Source organism: Simochromis diagramma, unplaced genomic scaffold, assembly GCF_900408965.1.
Source record: "Simochromis diagramma unplaced genomic scaffold, fSimDia1.1 OVJJ01000317.1, whole genome shotgun sequence".
Lineage (NCBI taxonomy): Eukaryota > Metazoa > Chordata > Actinopteri > Cichliformes > Cichlidae > Simochromis > Simochromis diagramma.
Window position 1 is genome coordinate 2,242,606 of NW_024386994.1, and position 22,258 is coordinate 2,264,863.

At 39.2% G+C, this 22,258-nt stretch overlaps 4 protein-coding genes across 4 annotated transcripts; all 4 read right to left on the minus strand.

Moving 5' to 3' along the window:
- Window positions 1-748: 748 nt before the first annotated feature.
- LOC120739097 lies at window positions 749-2,469 on the minus strand. Its single transcript, XM_040040761.1, has 5 exons — window positions 2,466-2,469; window positions 1,664-2,413; window positions 1,432-1,554; window positions 1,306-1,343; window positions 749-1,187 (listed from the first exon to the last, which is right to left on the minus strand). The coding sequence occupies exons 1-5, from the start codon at window positions 2,467-2,469 to the stop codon at window positions 1,071-1,073; spliced, it is 1,032 nt and encodes a 343-aa protein (XP_039896695.1). The 3' UTR covers window positions 749-1,070.
- Window positions 2,470-6,767: 4,298 nt separating this feature from the next.
- Window positions 6,768-9,224, minus strand: LOC120739187. The gene is made up of 5 exons (XM_040040884.1): window positions 8,419-9,224; window positions 7,599-8,300; window positions 7,373-7,495; window positions 7,246-7,280; window positions 6,768-7,134 (listed from the first exon to the last, which is right to left on the minus strand). Exons 1-5 carry the CDS (start codon window positions 8,471-8,473, stop codon window positions 7,021-7,023), a joined length of 1,029 nt encoding a protein of 342 aa, XP_039896818.1. The 5' UTR covers window positions 8,474-9,224; the 3' UTR covers window positions 6,768-7,020.
- Window positions 9,225-11,453: 2,229 nt separating this feature from the next.
- LOC120739053 lies at window positions 11,454-13,967 on the minus strand. The gene is made up of 5 exons (XM_040040705.1): window positions 13,484-13,967; window positions 12,682-13,386; window positions 12,470-12,595; window positions 12,336-12,379; window positions 11,454-12,210 (listed from the first exon to the last, which is right to left on the minus strand). Exons 1-5 carry the CDS (start codon window positions 13,536-13,538, stop codon window positions 12,091-12,093), a joined length of 1,050 nt encoding a protein of 349 aa, XP_039896639.1. The 5' UTR covers window positions 13,539-13,967; the 3' UTR covers window positions 11,454-12,090.
- Window positions 13,968-20,033: 6,066 nt separating this feature from the next.
- On the minus strand, window positions 20,034-21,583 carry LOC120739131. Its single transcript, XM_040040816.1, has 5 exons — window positions 21,521-21,583; window positions 20,701-21,402; window positions 20,476-20,592; window positions 20,368-20,402; window positions 20,034-20,283 (listed from the first exon to the last, which is right to left on the minus strand). The coding sequence occupies exons 1-5, from the start codon at window positions 21,573-21,575 to the stop codon at window positions 20,149-20,151; spliced, it is 1,044 nt and encodes a 347-aa protein (XP_039896750.1). The 5' UTR covers window positions 21,576-21,583; the 3' UTR covers window positions 20,034-20,148.
- Between the last annotated feature and the right edge of the window lie 675 nt (window positions 21,584-22,258).

Here is a 22,258-nt window from a genome sequence, read left to right on the forward strand (position 1 = left end):
CCCGAACTGTAGTATAGGGACCTCTGGTTAATACGTCAGGTTCGTGTCAGGCTCGTAGCTGAAAACTAGCTTTACTTTGTTGTCTGGGTCAACTTTGCTAGCGAGAGACAGAGAGAGGCGTTGAAAGGCTGCTTCAACAGAACTTATTGTTTCGGAGGAAAACACGAACACAGTGTACAGTTGAGTCTTAATAGCTTTTACTTACAACTGGGTCTATGAGGGGCATTCTTTAGGGCTATGCCTGTAACACTCTGCATATTGCCTCCATATTTATAAATTTTTGAACAATATTTTTTAAAAGTATTTCGTCACGTCATTATGCGGGCCGCAAGTAGGGGTGACATGGGCCACATTAGAGCCTCTTAACGCCTGTTTTGTTTGGGTTTCCACCGGCGTGGAATTACCAAAAATAGAGAGGACATAGCCTAACCGTGGCTCAGGGGGTTGGGATTCGCATCTGTAACCGGAAGGTTGCCGGTTCGATCCCCGGGCTCTCTGTCCTGGTCGTTGTGTCCTTGGGCAAGACACTTTACCCTACTTGCCTACTGGTGTTGGCCAGAGGGGCCGATGGCGCGATATGGCAGCCTCGCTTCTGTCAGTCTGCCCCAGGGCAGCTGTGGCTACAACTGTAGCTTGCCTCCACCAGTGTATGAATGTGAGAGTGAATGAATAGTGGTATTGTAAAGCGCTTTGGGTGCCTTGAAAAGCGCTATATAAATCCAATCCATTATTATATCCATTATAACACATGAAAGATCCGCGAAGATGCAGACTTGACAGACTCTGGAACAGAGGGAATCTTAAGCACAGAGACAAAAGTAACTAGACGTGGAACACAGGGACGACATAAAGACAGAAACTAAGACTAAGCATACAACTCACTGAGAACAGAATTAAACTTTTACCAAGAACAAAGAGGAGGCACAGAAACAGAACAGAAACCTAGAAACCAGCAACTATAAATATATTACAAACAGAAAACCATAATCCACAGAGTATAACTTAAACCAAAAACACAAACCCCGTGACAGTGTGGATTTTTTGTCTCACTAGAGTGGAGAAAATGTAACCTACTGCTTGACACTAGAGTAAACACATTCATTCTGAGTTTTCCTCTGTCTTTTCAATCTGTTGGGCAGGTTAATGCTTAAAGCAGCGTAGTGGAGGTTGTCTGCATCATGGCTACCCTGGTAAAAACAAATTTGAGAGGTAGATCAAATTACAGTTTCTGGAAAAAAATATTTCAAAGTAATATGTGCTAAAATATTTTTCAATATTACTTTAATCTGAACAGATGAAACGTACCTCTGCAGAGGTAGTTGAAAGTCTTGTTTGTTGATGGCCTGAATGTAAAATACAAAAACAGCAGTCTCACTTAAAAGTCCAAATCAGTGAATAAAAGCTGTCAAATGCAGCACTTTTTTCCAGTACCTGATTTGAAGTGGTTTCTTTTGCTCATCTTGTAGAGAAGAAAAGCCAGTAAAACAACCAGGGTGGAGGTAAAAGTCAATGCTCCACTCAAGACGTACACCAAGACAAGAGATTTTACCTCATCTGTAAAGAGCCAAGAATTCTGAGCACAGACTTCTCTATATTTTAGGTTTTCTTTTAAGATAGATAATAAAATAACAGTCACAGATATGGGTTCTATACTGCTACTTACCTCCAAACACCAGCGTGGTTCCTCCTCCAAACAGTATGTGTCCACATGAGGCGACAACGCAGTAGTAGGTCCCAGCATGAGACACATTCAGGCTGGTGATTGTCAAGTTATAGACACAGGTGTGTGTTCTTCTGTTGGCTTTCCTCTCACACTGATCATTCCTGCCTCCATGGGTGTAAATGAGTCCAGGGTGAGATTCTTCAGAGTCTTTGAACCAGTATATACTGTGTTCTCCATCACAAGTCCCAGCGTGTACTGTACAGTTCAGAGTCACAGAGCTTCCTGGTTGGATGGTTTCAGAAGCTGATTGTTGGACCACAGCCTTGATGTTCAAGTCTGAATCTTTAACACCAACAGTAATGCTCTCTGAAAATGTTGATGTGTGTAAATAGGAACATATACAGTAGTAAGTTGCTGAGTCTGAAATGCGCACATCCAAGATTATTAGGTTATTTTGACCTGTTTGAGTATCCAGGGTGAAGCGTGGATCACTCTTGAATTCACTGTGAAATGTGGCATTTTGTTCATATACATAGAAGGTAGAAATGAGTCTTGGTTTCTCTGCCAATGTTTGCTTATACCAGTAAAACCGTGGAGTTACACCATTTTTACTGGAACAATGCAAAGTCACGCTGTCCCCAGTTCTAACTGATATGAAACGTCTTTCTTGATGACCAGACGAGAAGAACTCCTGGTTGTTCACCTGAGCTGAAGTAAAATAAAAGACAGAGCAAATACATTTTATAGACCCTTAAAAGCATGGAAATATATTCAGACTGCAGTTTCAAAACCATAAACTCACCCATTTCCCCTAAGAGCACACATGTTAGACAAAAGACAAACTTCGCAGGTGTCATTGTCTTTAAATAATCCTGCTGAATGAAAAGAATCTCAAACCCGTCTCCACTCTTGTTAGAGAAGACTGTGTGTGAATGGCCAAGCAGAAGTGTCACAGTATGTCTTTTGTTAAGGAAAGATGATCACATGTTCAGAGCAGCCAATAGTGTTAGACTTCATGATTGAGGCAAAAAAGAAAAATGAAACTGTTTATAAATAAAGAAACAGCACTGATCAATCAACTCTTTGTACACATTTTTCTTAAAAATTCTAAAGGCCCGTTTTTCATCTGAGTATGTGGACCAGGGATTGCCCCCATCTCTAATCCATTGATTTTCAGGCATGGAGGAACAAATGAACCGTCCATAGGAAAAAAGCAAAGAAGATATCAGACACGGTGGTTGAGCCCTGACTGACCAGTTTGAGTCTTTCCGAACTGCTGACTTAATACAAAAATATGATAGTGAGTGATTTTACCATTCACGTAGATGCTGAAAACAACAGCCTAAACACTGCATTTAATTAGCTAGACTCAAAATGTAAATGAGCCCACCCACCGCTTTAATCATATTCTGCATCTTGTGCTATATGGTGTAGAAACCAAGCACTTAACAGTATTCCCTAAAAAGTCAGACCATTGCTTAATAACATTGAAACTTACAAAAATAGGCTACACAGCAGTGGGGAATAACTTTCATTAGAGTAGATATATTTCTGAAAGTGCTGTAAGTAGATTTAAAGGATATAATTCTTCCACTTCTTCAATGCCATGTGCCAACACAATAGAGAGCAGCTACCTAAACTTTACTCCCACAGAGGTCAGTGATGTTGTGAACAGTGCTACATTCTCTCTCCATATGACTCTGGATACTCTGGAACTTAGAACTTCTAAGTATAATAACATCATGAGGTCATTCAACACCACTCAACCACAAACTGTAGACAATATTTACATAACCTGAATATGAACAACAATATTTATATAACAACAGTTATCTGTTACTTATGTCTGAGGAAGACACTGCATGGTTTAGGTCAGAAAACAAGAATAACAGATGCAAGCTATCTGAAAGTGGTTGGCCACCACTGGTAACACACTATGTAACGTATGCAAGTAAATGTTTTGTTAGTCTTTGGGTTTACTATGGTTTTGGTGTTTGAGTAATTGAGTTGGGCGGGGGGATTGTGGTGGCTCGAGATTCACATTTTTACATTGGGAATGACCAAGATGGACAAGATTAGAAATGAAAACATCGGAGGGACAGTTCAAATAAGTTAGACAAAACTGAGACGGTTATGTCTCAGTTTTGTCTGTCGGCTTTTGTCAAGCCGACAGGCGTGACAAAGTCAGGAAGACCTGGAAGACAATTAATCAATATGGTGAAGAAGGGATGTGATGGATACCAACATTTAGGAAAATGTACAAAGAACTCTATTCACTAGAAGAAAATCCTACTCACAGAAGCTCAATCATGGACAATAAAGAGTGTAAAGAATACATCAGTACAATGTCACGCCAATTCTACATCTATAACATAATAACTAACGGTGAATTTGCAACTTACAAAGCTCATTACATATACAAACATGGGCTTTTGGTATCTCCATAGTTCTAGTTGTGGCACAAAAGGAACCATAATTGATCTGTGACACCTCAGAAACACTGCTTTAAGACAGGAAATAATACCTCACGTTATAGTTGACACACGTTAGACATCATAACTATTATTGATTTCCAGACAATGTGATGACAATGTGATCCTTAAAGACGTGGATTTGATTATCAGTCAATTAGACCTTTTAAATTTGACCTCAAAACCTTACAGCAATAAACCACTGTGGTATGGAGGACCACAAGAGCCGCATGCTGTCAGGATTTGTGTCGTGGATGAGAGGAGGAGGACCCAAACGCTGGACTCAAAGGTAGGTAGGTGAAGGTGGGTGTTTATTGCCGATGGAGTGAACAAACAGAACAGAGGTAGGAAATGGCTGGCTGGACGGCTGACTGAATGAACAAAGGACTGAATGGCTGGCTGACTGAACGCAGGCGGAAACGACAACATAACATCAATGACACGACAAGGGCTGAAGGGAAGAGAGGGCTTAAATACATGACTAACAATGACAACGATTGGAGACAGGTGAGTGAACAGCTGAACATAATGAACTAATGATAAATGGGAAGAGGACTGAACATAATGCACACAGACCAAGGCTAACACAATAAAACAGGAAGTGGAACAGGCAGTAGATAAACAGTGAACGTGAACTGAAAATACTGGGTCAACGACCCAGAAACCCTGACACATGCATAGAAATAAAGAATTATCTGCTTAAATAATGAATTGTACAATAAATTATGCAATTGTAAACCTTACTAAAGTAATTTCTTAGTTAATAATGTAATTTAAAAACACTATTTTTAAGTCAATATTTTAAAATTACTTTTCAATCCATTAATAAATACTTCAAATTCAGCTCGCAAGAAAAATCTCATTTCAAAAATCATTTTCAATTTCCAAATTAAAAAACTGATTTTCAAAATCTTTTTAAAAACACAATTTATATAAGAGAAATAAGTAAACAGATTAAAAAATCTAAGGATTATTTCTGACGATTCCAATGGCCAATGGCAATTCCACTCCTCATTTCAAAATCCATGTTCCTTTCCTGTTAGCTCACATCTTAGCTATTATTTTAGCAAATAGACTAGCTTTGGGATTAACTATTGGATTACCTTCTGGATTAGCTTTCAGATTAGATTTTAGATTTTTTTTTATCTCATTTATGAGATCCAAAAGCAATGCAAATTAGCCACACATAGACTTGTTGCCTGGATTTTTCTACACTGCTGTTTGTGCTCATAGCTTTGCTCTGCTAAAAAGTGCATGTGCTTGTACAAAGGCCATTCAGCCTTGAAATGCCACTTTACACTCTGCCTGACAAAAATTTAATAGAGATATGTGATTGAGATAGGTGAAGAAGGAAAGGGACCCTGCAGTGAAACAGAGAGCTGAACCTCCGAGTGCGCCCCTGTGGACTCAGCCTGACCACCTGTTGAAGCTAACGTGCTAACATGGCTAATGCTAGCATCACCGCATGTAACCCCACTCTATTAAGGGCCATTTCTCAATACTCACGTACGCAACTCTGTACTCATGTTCTCGCAGACTTCATAAGTTCACACAGGAGTCCAGACTTCCTGAGAACGTAGCACGATTTTTGTACAATTTGAACACGAGTGTACTTGATGATGTCACAGGTCAGCCTAACATGACCCGGCTGGCTTGTCCCACTCAGATATCAGATCAGAATTTTACAGTAAACATATACATAAATGTTACTGTGTCAGTTTTCATTGAAAAATAATAAAGGAAAAATATTTTATAAATTACTTTACCTGTACAATAGCAAGATGTGCTATAGCACAGAATAGGATGGTGCACATATTTCAGAAATCCAACTATAATTTTACATGCAAGCTCACTTTTTGCAGGTTAATTTGCAAGCGATATTTGTATCGATTTCATACAAATACCAGCAAGTAAGGCCCAATGTATTTTGAACAGACAAGAGCAAAGTAATGCCATCCCATATGGAAAAGAAATAGTAAAAACTTATATGTGATTACTCATGAAAGTGGCCACTTTCATGAGTAAATCATATAAGGCTTATATGATTTACTCATGAAAGTGGCCACTTTCTCATTACTTTCATACATTGTTTTAGTAAGTATCCAAAACATACAAGTTTCATTATATAATTTTTCAAGGGATCATATATCTGTTCTCACTCTTATATGCTTTTCATACAAGTTTCACACAAGACAGATACAAACTTTACAAGATTTATATATATTTTTTCCATATGGGATAATGAGCAGTGCTAACCAAACACAGCATTTCACACTCTAAGTTTTAGGACGTTGCAACAAAGAACAAAGGGAGAGTCAGACAAACTTGCACCACAAAAATGAGCTTTGATGGTGACTGTGCTCTGCACTAAAGCACACGAGCCACTCTACATCACAACTTTCTTTTGTTGAAAACTCTATTATCTTAAAATTGAAGGTTTTTAGTTGTAAGATTGAATAACTGTTATTCAGTGTTCATCTTCATCTAAAGTCATAATACAAAACAAATATTGTTAACTAATATGTATATATATATATATATATATTCTCCAGTGAACAGTGAACACACTCTGAAAAACAAAAAATAAACCTACATTTTCAAAGCTGCAGAAGGGGTGTGCAAATCAAGCAACAGGAGTTTCAATTTTTATTTTCTGACAAAATATAGACATGAAAATTCATTATATACACAGCAATGTTGAAACTAGTCCTGTAATGCCACTTTCTGTCACTATCTATCTATCAATCTATCTTATGACAGAGAAATTGTGCACTGTTGTGGATAGAAAACAGTGTTATCACAAGGATAACATAATGTCCACCTGACACTACACTTGAGATTCTATGTACTTTACATCTTATGGACCATGAAGATTTCGGACAAGTCCTACTGCTTCACACTGGAGTAAACACATTCCGTCTTGCTGTTCCTCTCTTTCTTTGATTTTCTGGAAATGTTAACATTTATAGAAGCATAGTGGAGGTTGTCTGTATGAGCATTCTGTCAAAAAAAGGAAATGTATATCAAAAAATGCCTTCTAATAAAAAGTGCTGTGAAAAATGTGTTTTATGTTATTTAAATTGTAAAATCGTTTAAACAGATGAAACATACCTCTACAGAGGGAGCTGAAAATCTTGCTTGAGCCTCTAAATGTGAAATACATACAATTGAAATCTGATTGAAAAGCCAAATAAATGAATACAAGCTGTTAGATGTAAGTAGCACCAATGGTCCATACCTGATTGGAAGTTTTTTCTTTTATTCATCTTGTAGAGTACGAAAGCCAGAGAAACCACCATGGTGAAGGTGAAAGCCAATGCTCCACTCAAGAAATACACCAAGAAGTGAGATTTATTCTTGTCTGTAAAGACCCAGAATTCCAGATCAAGGATTTCAGAATGTTTTTTGCACTTTTTAGAGTTTTATTAGCACAATATTGTATTTGTTGTGACAATGTTCCTTACCCTTATATTTCAGAGTAGTTCCTTCTCCGAACAGTATGTGTCCACATGAGGCAACAGCACAGTAGTAGGTTCCAGCATGAGACACATTTATGCTCTCCATAGGCAGGTTGTAAGTGCAGTTGTATGTTTGTTTGTTCTTCTCACACTGATCGTTCCTGCCTCCATGGGTGTAAAGGAGTCCTGGGTAAAAATCTCCAGAGTCTTTGAACCAGTAAACACTATGATCTTCATCACAGGTCCCAGTGTATACTGTACAGTTCAGAGTCACAGAGCCTCCTGGCTGGATGGTCTCAGATGCTGACTGCTGCACTAAAGCTTTGATGTTTAAACCTGAACCTTTTACACTGACAGTAGTGCCTTCTGCAAATTCTAGGACTAAAGAAACCCGCCTTGCGCAGTAGTAAGAACCTGAGTCTGACTTCTGCAAGTCTGTTATATACAAGTGGTTTTTCCCTATGTCTGTATCCAGGGTGAAGCGTGGATTGTTCTCGAATTCATCATGAAAAGTCCCATTTGCTTTAAAAACATACTGAGTAGAGATGGGCTTTGGTTTCTGTCCAAGACTCTGCTTGTACCAGTAGAACCTCGTTGCATCGTTGGCTTCATAGAAACATTGTAAAGTCAAGCGTTCACCAACAATAGCTGATACAAACCGTCTCTCTTGCTTATGAGTTACGGAGAAATTCTGGTGAGTCAACTGAACTGATAGGGAATGAGACAACGCAGACACAGCATTAATTTTACAGGAAACATTTCATTAACACATGTGTATAGAGGAGCAATCATAGCCACTGATAGATTAAAAAAAATCATAACTCACCTAAATTTCCAAAGATCAGACATGTCACATAGAAAACAAAGTTGGGAGGTGTCATCGTGTGCAAACCTCTGTGTTAAATGAAATGAACCTTGACTTTTTTCCACTCTTTAGAAACAAGACAGCTTTTGATTGGCCATTGCAAAGCCATGTGATCTGCCCCCAGGATGAAATGTGTCTTCTGTGCATTTAACACAGACATTTGTTGCCTTTGGTAGAATGATATAGCGACAGGTCCATAATGGTTGTGTCATGGTTTTTTTGTTTTTTTAAAAATATATTTTTAGTCTAAAACTGATCATTACATAGAGTGTAAACACAACTGACAACATACTGTGGAACTTATTCCTGTTCATCATTTACAGACTCAGTAGAGACACAGTAAGGCACCTGGCACTTGCTAGATGTTCGCATGATATCGATCTCTTTGTGACAGTATGACTGACACACTTCTCATGCTGTCCAGAGGAGGCAGACTGTAATGAGGTCTGTATACACTTTTTTGATGTTGTGAAAACTGCAAACAGATTTCAACTCACTTTCATCGTAGAAGTGAGAATAAAAGCAAATGTAACATGGTAGGTCTTTATGTTAAAAGGTAGCATGTGTTTTGTGTTCTTATTATTTCTGAAGGTCTGTTGCCATTACTGTTATTTGAAATGGACTGTAGGTAATATGTCTGTGTTACCTAAAGGGTACTGACAGTGCCATTCAGGTAACACTATTGAAATTGACTTTGCTGCTATTTCTCTCAGGTAGCATCTATTTTTGGTCAGACTAACACAGTAACATCCTCCCAAAAACCACAACCTGACACAGAGAGGAAAGAGTAAATCATTGCACTTTGAATGTCTGAGTCAGGACTAAGACTGACAGGGAGTAACAGCAGAGCTAGTAGTACTTCATGCATTGCAAATGAGATAAGAAAAAAAATACATTTATATATATTATATATATGGTACTGAAAACATTTTTTCTAATTCTTTAACATTTTCAGCCTTAAATTAAATCTTTATGGACTGCCAAAGGAGTCTCTCTGCAGCTGAAAACCAAATACTTTGCAATCAGAATACATTTAAGAAAAGACATTGGTGGGCATGGTTTGTGGCGCAGCTGCAGGGGAGTGGAACTCCATCAGCAACCATGGCTCACCTACATAAAAAGAATGAACTGGGTCCTGAGTTCATTGTTGTGTGTGCGTAAGTGCAGCTGCAGCCAAGTGCTGAAAGTAATAGCAACACAATAAAGTTGCCGAAGTGTACGAACTTTGTGGTGGGGTCCGTCATGCTTGCTACAGACGTGTCAAGCATGCAAAGGAAAAATCAAATGTTATTTTATTTAGCTAACTTCCCCATTATGTTCAGTCCCTTAGACATCTCTGGATACAGTCTACTTCCTGTTAATAACCACAGATGCATTTAACAAAGATTATAAAAAAATAAGATTAAATAAGTGCCAGTGTTTGTATGATTACCTTTGGGTAAATGCATTCCCTAGTTTTCTATGATCAGATAATTGAGGTCAGCTGTATCAGTCAGCCTCCCCTGACACTACACCCTGAACCCGTTGCTCCACCTCTCTGGACACAAAGCCAGGCACAAACCAACTCCAAAAACCACCTCACCTCATTTTTGCTCCTGGGATGCGTGCTTCTTCAGGTTGGCTGTGAGCCCCGCCTGCCTCAGGGACTCCAGGACTGCAGTCATCCACCGCACATGCTCTGCCCGGGTTTCACTGTGAATGATGACATCATCCAAATAGGCGGCAGCATATGTAACATGTGGACAAAGCACTGGTCCATGAGGCACTGAAGGTGGCTTGGGCTCCGAACAAGTTGAATGGAAATATGACAAATTGTGTGGAGAAAGCAGTTATTTCCCTGTTGTTGTGAAAATGTGAGCAGTGCCTAACCAGTGCAGGAGTTTGTCAACCTGAGGCATTGGGTAGACATCAAACTCCTTGTGGTAGTTGATGCAAAACCTATGGGACTACACAACACTCTTCTATTGCTAATATTTTTAGCATTTTGGCCAATTTTCTCTCAATATTTGTCTCTTATGCTGGGGTAAGCTATAGGGCTGTTAATGCAACCTCACACAAGGGCACATTACAAAACAGTGCTCTTTGACACTGGTATGACAGGTCAGGGGGGATACACATCTGCAAAAGGCTTTCGCAAAGCAGCAACAGCTGCTCTCTGGGCCTGTGTGAGATGGTCATCATAATGGAGGGAGGTGGGAATGGTGGAATTGGGCAACTCCAACTTATTTCTCACCAGGCTTAGTAGAAAAGCTGTTTTAGCCTCTCTCCATGCTTTTAGGAGGCCGAGGTGATATATGTGTGTGGCTCCTCCCCTGTTTGAAGGCACCACATCATAGTCAACGTCATCCACTCACAGTGTGACCACAAAGGGGTTCTTGCTACTTGGTGAGTAACTTGGAGCTAGAAGAAGGGAGTAATGCAAACACTTAGGCAATTTTCACCGGGAGACAGAAGCTGCATCCAAATTCAGGGGTTGCATCCTTCGGACGCTGCATTTGTAGACCGATTACACGACAGCCAGACGACGCAGGCTGTCTCAGACTCCTCCAAATGCAGCCGACAAATGCGTCCTTCATTTCCCGGGTTTGAAGGATGGGTCGGGTGTATCCTTTGTTGCCCAACCTATCCCAGAATTCAAACAAAGGCGACGCTACTTGGTTTTAATATTACTCTTTCTGAGTCTCAAAATAAACTTTTAAGATATTTTCAGGTGAGAATGTAGCTGTGTAAACTTCAAATATCTGCTCGATTTATAAAGACTTTGCATATTTGCAAAAGTGCTCTGATGCTTTTGCTTTTCGCAGTCTTTTGCTTCTCAGGTTTAAACATGATGATATATAAGTCACTTAGATAACTTAAAAATGTTATTGTTTGGCTTTTTTTAAGTGTTTTATTTGGTCCTGAGTAAATCGGTTTGGCTGTGATTAAAGTTATAGTTTTTACACATCTGAATAAATGTCAAACAGAAAACGGATTAAACTGAAGTGTGAGATGGTTGAGAATTTACTCCAGTGTTTTGTTATATTTTAGATAGCAAGGAGCAGACGGCTGACTTTATTAAACTCCACAGAGACAGCTGGTTACGCAAATCAGAGGCTAGACCGTCCCATTTTACAGCCTTGCACTTCCGGCCTTCGAAGGACATGTCCCACGGTGTTCCTCAATTTCAAGTCATATCATATATCATATCCCCATAATCATATTAGTGGACAGCGGGGGTTTTGGAGCCTCTACTATATTCTACAGGAACAAATCAATCCTTTCAAACATGCTTTACCAAGCTAAAATTGATTTATTTGATCATCAGTGAATTTGTCCATAATGTCTCCATAATTACATGAAAAGCAATAAGGATAAAAACAAGCACATTGTTTCATATATTAAACTTGTAGAAAAGTATCATTAATATCTCCTACAAATGCATTGGTACATGGAAAAAACAATGAAAGAACAAGAAAGAAAGGAGGAATCCTTGACATCACAAAAACAACAAACAGGGCAGAAGTTCCTAAATTTGTATCATTACAATTTTACCACAGTGAAAGTACAAAAATGTTTATGCTAAGAGACACCAATACAGCATTTCTCTAATAGATAAAGAAAATTGGCCACCTCATTTGCAAATATCCATCTTTATTTGTTTATAGCAGAGTAAACACATTCATTGTCTGTGTTGTTTCTCTGTGTTCTTGATCTCTTGGGGATTTTAATGCTTAAAGCAGCATAATGAAGGCTGTCAGCATGCTGGTACCCCTGTCAAAATGTGTACAAAGTAGATAAGAACATGATTTCAGATGTAAACAATGGCCATAAAACAGAAGACTGTAAAAAGTTTGTTGAAGAGCGCTTTAACAAGTCATTAAAAAATCGATATTCACCTCTGCACTTGTTGTTGCGGGGCCTGAAAATCTTGCTTGAGATTCTGTTTGTGAAACACAAAGTAATTGATTTAACTGAAAATCCAACTTTAGCTAAAACCGTTCTAAGCTGTTACCTAAAAGACTCCACTTACCTGTCGATTGGTGTCTGTTTCTTTTGTTTGTCTTGTACAGCAAGTATCCCAGTAAAACACTGAGGATGGAGCTGAATGTCAAAGCTCCGCTCAAGAAATACACCAAGCCCTGAGAATTAAATGTGCCTGCAACACAACAGAAATAGATCTGTTTTTTTACCTATATTTTTTAGTACTGATAAAGTGAGCAACAGGTAGAAAAGGTTACTCACCTTTAGGCTCCAGCTTGGTCCCATTTCCAAATAGTATACGTCCACATGAGGTAACAGCACAGTAGTAGGTCCCAGCATGAGAAACACTCAGGTTACTCATTGGCAAGCTGTAGACACAGGTGTGCGTTTGTGTGCTGGGTTTGTTATCACGCTGATCGTTTCTGCCCAAATGTGTGTAAATGAGTCCAGGATGGGATTCGTCTGAGTCTTTGAACCAGTAAACACTGTGCTCTCCATCACAGGTCCCAGTGTGTACTGTACAGTTCAGGGTCACGGAGCCTCCTGGCTGGATGGTCTCAGATGCTGACTGCTGGACCACAGCTTTGATGTTCACACCTGAACCTTTTACACTGACGATGATGTTTTCTAAAAAGGTTAAAGTGTATAAATAGTAAACACAGTAGTAAGAAGCTGAGTCTGAAATGTGCAAATCTTTGATTGTCAAGTGATATTTGCCGTCTTGTGTTTCCAGTGTGAAGCGTGGGTTGTTCTTGAGCTCTTCATTAGAAGAGTTGTTCACATTATATTTGAAAAAGTGAGAGATGATCTTTGGTTTTTGTCCCAGATTTTGCTTAAACCAGTAAAGTCTTGCAGACCTGTCACCATCATGGAAACATTTTAATGTCAGGTTTCCACCAACTTGAGCTGATATGAAACGAGACTCTGGATGAACAGATGAGAACATTTGCGACTCTGTCATCTGAACTGTAGTGGAATTGAAAAAAAAACAAACAAATGTACATTCAGTTCAATGTAATAACTTCACAATACAAAAATCTGAATTCATGATAATGGAACTTACCCATTTTTCCCAAGAACAGGCACAGAAGCCTGAAGACAAACACTGAAGACACCATTGTGGTAAGATTCTCATGTAAAATGAAGGTTACTGTGCTGCTTTTGAGAGGCAAGAATGTGTTTGATTGGCCAGCCAGAGGTGACACAGTATCTACTGTATGGAAGTCACGATCACGTGTTCACTGCAGCCTGTAGTGGAAAATACAGTGTGATATCTAAGAAGAATTACACGGTTAGACATAGCCTATATTCAAAAATTATGAATCGTAATCAGATCTAAAACCTTAGAAAATGCAGCTTGGTCTGCATTAAATATGTTATACAAACATGATCATTTTTTTTATTGGACCGGTTTACCTCCATTTCCAGTATACCCCACTCTGTAATGAAAACACATTTAATTAAAAACATGTGTTGAGTAATAACTTGAGTATACAGAATATTGATTCTGGCAGTGAGCTCATTGTAGATAATAAAAGGTTAAACAAGAAAACGGCAACTTCTGGGTCCAGAAAGAGATAATCAGGAATATTTGTATTCACACAGGATTTTGATGTTTAACATTCAGGATTAGGAAATCGTTGCTCTTAAGTTGCATAAATGCAATGTCACATTTTTAATTCATATCATTTTTACTGAGTTTCAGCATCTGTGTCACATTATTTTACTCTCTACTCAACTGCTGTTTGCATAATCACTGTTATACAATAATGGTTCTGAGCTCATATGAGTTGCAGCATGAAATAAACAAGACCTGTGGAAAACTACAGTTTTGTTGGGTGTTTACAGCAAGTGGTCCTTGGGTCATGAAGTATGTGTGAGCGTAAGAGCACATCCTGCTGAAACCACAGAGGCCGTTGCACTGACACATCTAAATAGAAAGATGGTAAAAGGCACTGTGTTTGACAGGATGCAACCACTGTTACCTTTCTGTGCCTGCTTGTCCTTGTAACACAAGTGTAGGACTAGTGCAGCGGTTAGACTTTTCATTGTGATATATTTAAATGTTTACAGTTGTGAACTCACAACGTATGAACCCTGCTTCTGGGTCCATTAAGGCTGTTGTGTTTTTAACATGTTTTAATGCTTTGTATCTTGTTCTATTTAATCTGAACAACCCCCTAACAAAGAACACTGATCACTGTCAGTCCTCCTGTTTTTTATTACCACTAATTATTTTAAAGCTCAGTTTTTAAAACGTTACGATGTAGCTACAGCCCAGCCCATGCAGCAGTCTGTTAATGACTAACCTCATATTGTGGATAGATTATCTCAGTTGTTCTCCTGACTAAAGTTTTGTCCATTTACAGCATCCTGCCATGTGATTGCATTTGTCCCTGACCATTGGGAACCCTCCTGTTAACTTTTATTGAGTGGAAAAAAAGTTACATTCATCCTCCAGCTTAACTGTGTTTATATTATGCTAACCATAGCTGTGTAGCTAGCCAAAAAGTAGCACATCATTATATACCAGCTAGTCCAACTTCAGTAATCCTACAAACGTCACTGCTGTTTAATTTTCTGTCTTCATTTATGTCGGAGATGATAGCTAGCTGTACATTTTAATTTCTCAAAAATCCCTCAGTCAGAACATGGTATATCATCTTTAGATGGAAACTAGTGAGCTAACTCAATGCTAACTTCATAGATTACAGTACCACCGTAGAAGGAAGTTAGTTTTTTAACCCACACAAGTAAAAATATCACAGGAGAAAGGGCCGAACAATGTTAGCAGCAGGAATGTGCCGTTGTTGTTTATTGGAAAGGACCCAATGCAGACACGAGGAAACTGGAAATGAGCTGGTGTCCTACACAAAAACTCATTGCAGCTGCTACAAAGAAACCAGAACACAACAGCAAAAGCACAACCAGCGGTGAAACGAATCGGGAAACCTTAAAATGTGCGATAATGACGATGGCCAAAGAAACATGCAAACTGGACAGCGATCATTTAAGCCCCCCGGAGAACGTAACCATTGATATACAAACAAACAGCAGAAACAGAGCTCCTTACATTAACATAAAAACTCTGCTGGACTTGACATGAAAACAAACAGATGACCCAACAAAGAACAGAAGGAGACAGAGGACTTAAATACACAGAAGGGTAATGAGGGAAGTGGAAATACCTGGAGAGACACAGCTGACACAAATGAACATGACGCCACAGTGGGAAGTAAAACAAAACACACTCAACATGGAAACACTGGTCTCTTCAGAATAAAACAGAAAACATGGAGAGACGTAGACATGACACTCAAGCTTGACAACATGGACACAACACAGACATGAAACTCATGATAGACTGGAAAGGAAACATGACACATAAACCAAGGAGACATAGATGATAATATTGGCTAAACTAAAACTCAACTAGACCCTAAGTAAGAATAACACAAGAACTCACATACTAAACATAAGAAAATACAAAATACAAAACAAACTCAAAATGCTGGGTCACAGACCCAGCCCCTGACAAACACATTTACACGTAAATACATATTAGCCATCTAGCTTAAACATTTCTGGAACAGAAGGAACTTACACTTACTTTACACTTTTGCTGCTCATTAGCAACTTCTTGGCTGTGACCAAAAACTTAGCAAGAGGTCCTTTAAGCTCTGTGAGTTATGAAGTGGAGCCTCAATTAATCAGATTTATTTATCCAGCACATCCTACAGGTGTTTGATCGGCTTGAGATCTGGAGATTTTAAAGGTCAAGTCAACACCTCAAACTCGTTATTGTGCTACTCAAACTATTTCTGAACTATTTTGGCAGGGTACATTATCCTGCTGAAGTAGGCCACAGTCATCAACCAGTTCGTGGTCCAGTTCTGATAACCAGGATCAAGATGGTACCCTGACTGATCTGCGGCTATGCAGCCCCATACTCAAATAAATGTGATGCATTGTGAAATCAGACACATTTCTATCAGAACCCAGATTAGCAGTTTGAGGTACAGTAGGACATCTGTTGGATGGGACCAAAAGGACCAGCCTACACGCCCCACATATATCAGTGAGCTTTGACCACCTGCGAATCGTGACAAGAGCTGCAGTTTTGCAGATGCTCTGACCCAGTTGTCTTGCCATCACAATTTGGCCCACAACTCAGACTCACTCAAATACTCACACTCGCCTATTTTTCCTGCTTCTAAAACATCAACTTTGAGAACAAAGTGTTTACTTGCTCCCAAATATCGTGACACTCATACAGTGGGGCAAAAAAGTATTTAGTCAGCCACCGATTGTGCAAGTTCCCCCACTTAAAATTGATGACAGAGGTCAGTAATTTGCACCAGAGGTACACTTCAACTGTGAGAGACAGAATGTGAAAAAAAAAATCCATGAATTCACATGGTAGGATTTGTAAAGAATTTATTCGTAAATTAGGGTGGAAAATAAGTATTTGGTCACCTCAAACAAGGAAAATCTCTGGCTCTCACAGACCTGTAACGTCTTCTGTAAGAAGCTTTTCTGTCCCCCACTCGTTACCTGTATGAATGGCACCTGTTTGAACTCATCATCTGTATAAAAGACACCTGTCCACAGCCTCAAACAGTCAGACTCCAAACGCCGCCATGGCCAAGACCAAAGAGCTTTCGAAGGACACCAGGAAAAGTATTGTAGACCTGCACCAGACTGGGAAGAGTGAATCTACAATAGGCAAGCGGCTTGGTGTGAAAAAATCAACTGTGGGAGCAATCATCAGAAAATGGAAGACATACAAGACCACTGATAATCTCCCTCGATCTGGGGCTCCACGCAAGATCTCATCCCGTGGGGTCAAAATGATCATGAGAACGGTGAGCAAAGATCCCAGAACCACACGGGGGGACCTGGTGAATGACCTGCAGAGAGCTGGGACCAAAGTAACAAAGGTCACCATCAGTAACACACTACAACGGCAGGGAATCAAATCCCGCAGTGCCAGACGTGTTCCACTGCTGAAGCCAGTGCATGTCCAGGCCCGTCTGAAGTTTGCCAGAGAGCACATGGATGATACAGCAGAGGATTGGGAGAATGTCATGTGGTCAGATGAAACCAAAGTAGAACTTTTGGTATAAACTCAACTCGTCGTGTTTGGAGGAAGAAGAATACTGAGTTGCATCCCAAGAACACCATACCTACTGTGAAGCATGGGGGTGGAAACATCATGCTATGGGGCTGTTTTTCTGCCAAGGGGACAGGACGACTGATCCGTGTTAAGGACAGAATGAATGGGGCCATGTATCGTGAGATTTTGAGCCAAAACCTCCTTCCATCAGTGAGAACTTTGAAGATGAGACGAGGCTGGGTCTTCCAACATGACAATGATCCAAAACACACCGCCCGGGCAACAAAGGAGTGGCTCCGTAAGAAGCATTTGAAAGTCCTGGAGTGGCCTAGCCAGTCTCCAGACCTCAACCCCATAGAAAATCTGTGGCGGGAGTTGAAAGTCCGTGTTGCTCGGCGACAACCCCAAAACATCACTGCTCTCGAGAAGATCTGCATGGAGGAATGGGCCAAAATACCAGCTACTGTGTGTGCAAACCTGGTAAAGACCTATAGTAAACGTTTGACCTCTGTTATTGCCAACAAAGGTTATGTTACAAAGTATTGAGTTGTATTTTTGTTATTGACCAAATACTTATTTTCCACCCTGATTTACGAATAAATTCTTTACAAATCCTACCATGTGGATTCATGGATTTTTTTTTTCACATTCTGTCTCTCACAGTTGAAGTGTACCTCTGGTGCAAATTACTGACCTCTGTCATCATTTTAGGTGGGGGAACTTGCACAATCGGTGGCTGACTAAATACTTTTTTGCCCCACTGTACGTATCACTTCACCTGTTAGTACTTATAATATTATGCATGATCAGTGTATATTATTAATACAAATAGCAGACACTTCCATTTTCAATATGATGAATAATAAACAAATAATTATGTATGTTTTTTTTAGATGCCGATGTTTTATGCAGTCTCAAAGTTGATTTGAACCAGAGTTTTAAGTGAAAAATTTCATTTGAAAAGTGACGTTTTTATATGATACTGGGACAATCAGTGTGGAGCTTCAATGTTCTTCTTGTATTCATGTACTGTGTAGGGTAATAGTTTAACTCTAGTTTATTTCTTTAATTTGGCACCAGAACAACTACATTTCTTTATTATCTAGAGTTAAGCTGAATTCTCTGACACACATAATACTGTCACTAACAGCCACATGGGTCTGTGTTATCACTGGATTGAACATGCACACTAGTGATGGGATTTCCGGCTCTTTTTAGAGAACCGGCTCTTTCGGCTCCGAACCGGCTCTTCAGGTTGTTTTGTTGCTTTAATTAATTTATTATTAACAAAAATATAAAATTATGCACAAAAGGAATTACTAATGTAAAAAAAAAAAGTGGTTTTATTTATATATGTTTATATATAAATATATACGGTGGCCCCCAGAGACAAAACACGTACAAACTCCAAAACACATTATAGCGTTAACTGAACTTCCAAAACAGAGCTACCTAGATCACTTAAATTACACAATTGAAAGCATATGTGTATTCTTTGTGTATTTATACACAAGCACTCATATATATTCAAATAATTTAAAAAAAAACGTTCATTTATCTGTTACTACCACACACCAAATCCGGTCGTTGGTACTTGCTGGCTTGTGTAGCCTCTAGGTAACAAAAGCTCAACACTGCACCAAGCATCCTAGAGCACTTCTGTTGTGTTTTTACGTGTTTTGGAGTTTGTACGTGCTTCAGGGTTCGTACGTGATTTGAAGTTTGTATGTGCTTTGTCTCTAGGGGCCACCGTAAATATATTTTTATTTATTCACTCCACATAAAATGTAATAAATAAATCATATAATACAAAAACCAACTATTCACATTTCAACTTTTACTATTTAAATTCTCAGCTTTTCCCTTTTAGAAATTTAAAGTGAAACACAAAACACTGCAAACCACAACACAATTAAATATAAAATATGAAAACAAAAAGAACATGCACATTCTCTGTCATATAGGCCTGCATGAATAAACTTTCTGAATCCTTTATCATCTGCAACTGAAAATAGTTGTGGATGATTACTATACCTTTCTAATGTGACGTTGTTGGCTCTCTTTCTCTCTCTCTCCCTCCCGCTCTGTTCCTGTGCTACTGAGTGTAACTACCGCCCCTCCCCCCTCTGCCCAGCGCAAAGCACAAGGCTGGAGTGCAGAGTGAAGCGGAAAAGAAGTGCGAGAGAGAGCGTGATAGAAAGAAAAAAAAAAACCCCACTCGCATCGTTCATGTCAAAGATTCGGCTCTAAGAGCCATTTCGTTCGCGATCGACACATCACTAGTGCACACGCACAAGTCAAGCTTTGAAGGTCTTTCAATTTTTATTGTGGTTTATCTTCAGTAACATATGATTTACAAAAGAATCTTATAGAACATTTTGTTGAGAGAAGAATTTAGAATACAGTAAAATTACAAAAATCATTTACCAGCAGAAAAATCAAAACAACAAATAAAACAGAAACCACAAATGCATGTATTATATTTTATCTGCACACCACAAACAGCAAAAGTAATCTATGAAAGAAAGAAATGTTCAAATCTGAATTTTATTCTACAGTTAATCTCAAAAGAAGAACATTGTGTCTTAATAACAAATGAAACACATCCAGTTTTACTGTTGTTTGTACCACTGTAGCTGCACACTGTAGTAAGCACATTCACTCCAGGTCTGATCTCTCTGACTTTTTGACCGGTTGCACAGGTTGACAGTTGAAGCAGCAAAAATGAGCTTCTCTGTTTGAGAACCCTAAAAACAAGAAACGTATTAAAAAAATATTTCCACTGATGGATTTTTCCGTAAGTAAAATCTAACTGAACAGTATTAACTCACCTTTGCATCTGCTCTGGGGGGACTTGCTTGAGACTCTGCAGCATAGAAAGCAATATATTAACATTCAAAGTTCTAGAAGTTGTGAGCTAAAAACAAAACAGTTGTTACCTGAAGATTCACAGCCACAGTTATCGCTCATACACAGTAAGAAAGCCAGCAGTACACTCAGGATGGAGGTAAATGCAAAGGCGCCACTCCAGAAAGTCCAGAAAGAAGCACGATTATCTGCATAAAGTGGCACATCAGAAACAGATTTGCATCCATTTGATTTTTTTGGGTTTCGAAGTTTGAATTGGGACAACTTTCACGAAGCTCAGTCATAATGTTATTTACCTTCAGAGTCCAGTTTTGTCCCGCGTCCAAACAGTATGTGTCCACATGAGGCAACAGTACAGGAGTAGGTTCCAGCATGAGATACGTTTATGCTCTTCATTGGCAGGTTGTAAGTGCAGTTGTATGTTTGTTTGTTCTTCTCACACTGATCGTTCCTGCCTCCATGGGTGTAAAGAAGTCCTGGGTAAAAATCTCCAGAGTCTTTGAACCAGTAAACACTATGATCTTCATCACAGGTCCCAGTGTGTACTGTACTGTTCAAAGTCACAGAGCCTCCTGGTTGGATGGTCTCAGATGCTGACTGCTGCACTAAAGCTTTGATGTTTAAACCTGAACCTTTTACACTGACAGAAGTGCCTTCTGCAAATTCTAGGACTAAAGAAACCCGCCTTGCACAGTAGTAAGTACCTGAGTCTGACTTCTGCAAATTTGTTATATACAAGTGGTTTTTCCCTATTTCTGTATCCAGGGTGAAGCGTGGATTGTTCTCGAATTCATCATGAAAAGTCCCATTTGCTTTAAATACATACTGAGTAGAGATGGGCTTTGGTTTCTGTCCAAGACTCTGCTTGTACCAGTAGAACCTCGTTGCATCGTTGGCTTCATAGAAACATTGTAAAGTCAAGCGTTCACCAACAATAGCTGATACAAACCGTCTCTCTTGCTTATGAGTTACGGAGAAATTCTGGTGAGTCAACTGAACTGATAGAGAATGAGACAACGCAGACACAGCATTAATTTTACAGGAAACATTTCATGAACACATGTGTATAGAGGAGCAATCATAGCCACTGATAGATTAAAAAAAATCATAACTCACCTAAATTTCCAAAGATCAGACATGTCACATAGAAAACAAAGTTGGCAGGTGTCATCGTGTGCAAACCTCAGTGTTAAATGAAATAACCCTTTACTTTTTTCCACTCTTTAAAGACGAGACAGCTTTTGATTGGCCATTGCAAAGTCATGTGATCTGCCCCCAATATCAAATGCGTCTTCTGTGCATTTTACACAGAGGGTTGTTTCCTTTGATAGGATGATATAGCGACAGGTCCATAATGGTTGTGTCATGTTTGGTTTTTTTAATATTTTCAGTCTAAAACTGATCATTATAAAGAGTGTAAACACAAGCGAGGACACACAGTGGAACTTATTTCTGTTCGTCATTTACAGACTCAGTACGTGTACAAAAGAGACACAGTAAGGCACCCGGCACTTGCTAGATGTTCGCATGATATCGATCTCTTTGTGACAGTATGACTGACACACTTCTCATGCTGCCCAGTGGAGGCATACAGTAATGAGGTCTGTATACACTTTTTTGATGCTGTGAACACTAAAAAGAAATGTCCACTCACTTTCATCGTAGAATTGAGAATAAAAGCAAATGTAATATGGTAAGTTTGGACAGGCATTTGACCTTGCAATCCCCTCACTCTTTATGTTAACATGTAGCTTCTGGAATATGTTTTTTAGCTAATTATTTAGCTGCCTGAAATGGACTGTTGGTACAGCGCACATTCAGGTAACAGTATGAAAATAACTGTTACCTGATATT

What these genes read in the sequence shown, in the direction of transcription:
- LOC120739097 (XM_040040761.1), bottom strand. An exon ending in AAGAAACCACTTCAAATCAG is followed by an intron (nt 1,344 to 1,431) that starts GTACTGGAAAAA and finishes TTTTACATTCAG; the next exon opens with GCCATCAACAAACAAGACTT. An exon ending in TTTCAACTACCTCTGCAGAG is followed by an intron (nt 1,188 to 1,305) that starts GTACGTTTCATC and finishes TGTTTTTACCAG; the next exon opens with GGTAGCCATGATGCAGACAA.
- LOC120739187 (XM_040040884.1), bottom strand. Translation starts at nt 8,473, where the DNA reads ATGACACCTCCCAACTTTGTTTTCTATGTGACATGTCTGATCTTTGGA. An exon ending in TCTGATCTTTGGAAATTTAG is followed by an intron (nt 8,301 to 8,418) that starts GTGAGTTATGAT and finishes ATTCCCTATCAG; the next exon opens with TTCAGTTGACTCACCAGAAT. An exon ending in AAGAAAAAACTTCCAATCAG is followed by an intron (nt 7,281 to 7,372) that starts GTATGGACCATT and finishes TTTCACATTTAG; the next exon opens with AGGCTCAAGCAAGATTTTCA.
- LOC120739053 (XM_040040705.1), bottom strand. Translation starts at nt 13,538, where the DNA reads ATGGTGTCTTCAGTGTTTGTCTTCAGGCTTCTGTGCCTGTTCTTGGGA. An exon ending in AAACAGACACCAATCGACAG is followed by an intron (nt 12,380 to 12,469) that starts GTAAGTGGAGTC and finishes TTTCACAAACAG; the next exon opens with AATCTCAAGCAAGATTTTCA. An exon ending in CCGCAACAACAAGTGCAGAG is followed by an intron (nt 12,211 to 12,335) that starts GTGAATATCGAT and finishes ACATTTTGACAG; the next exon opens with GGGTACCAGCATGCTGACAG.
- LOC120739131 (XM_040040816.1), bottom strand. Translation starts at nt 21,575, where the DNA reads ATGACACCTGCCAACTTTGTTTTCTATGTGACATGTCTGATCTTTGGA. An exon ending in GACAAAACTGGACTCTGAAG is followed by an intron (nt 20,593 to 20,700) that starts GTAAATAACATT and finishes CACTTTATGCAG; the next exon opens with ATAATCGTGCTTCTTTCTGG. An exon ending in CTGTGGCTGTGAATCTTCAG is followed by an intron (nt 20,403 to 20,475) that starts GTAACAACTGTT and finishes TCTATGCTGCAG; the next exon opens with AGTCTCAAGCAAGTCCCCCC.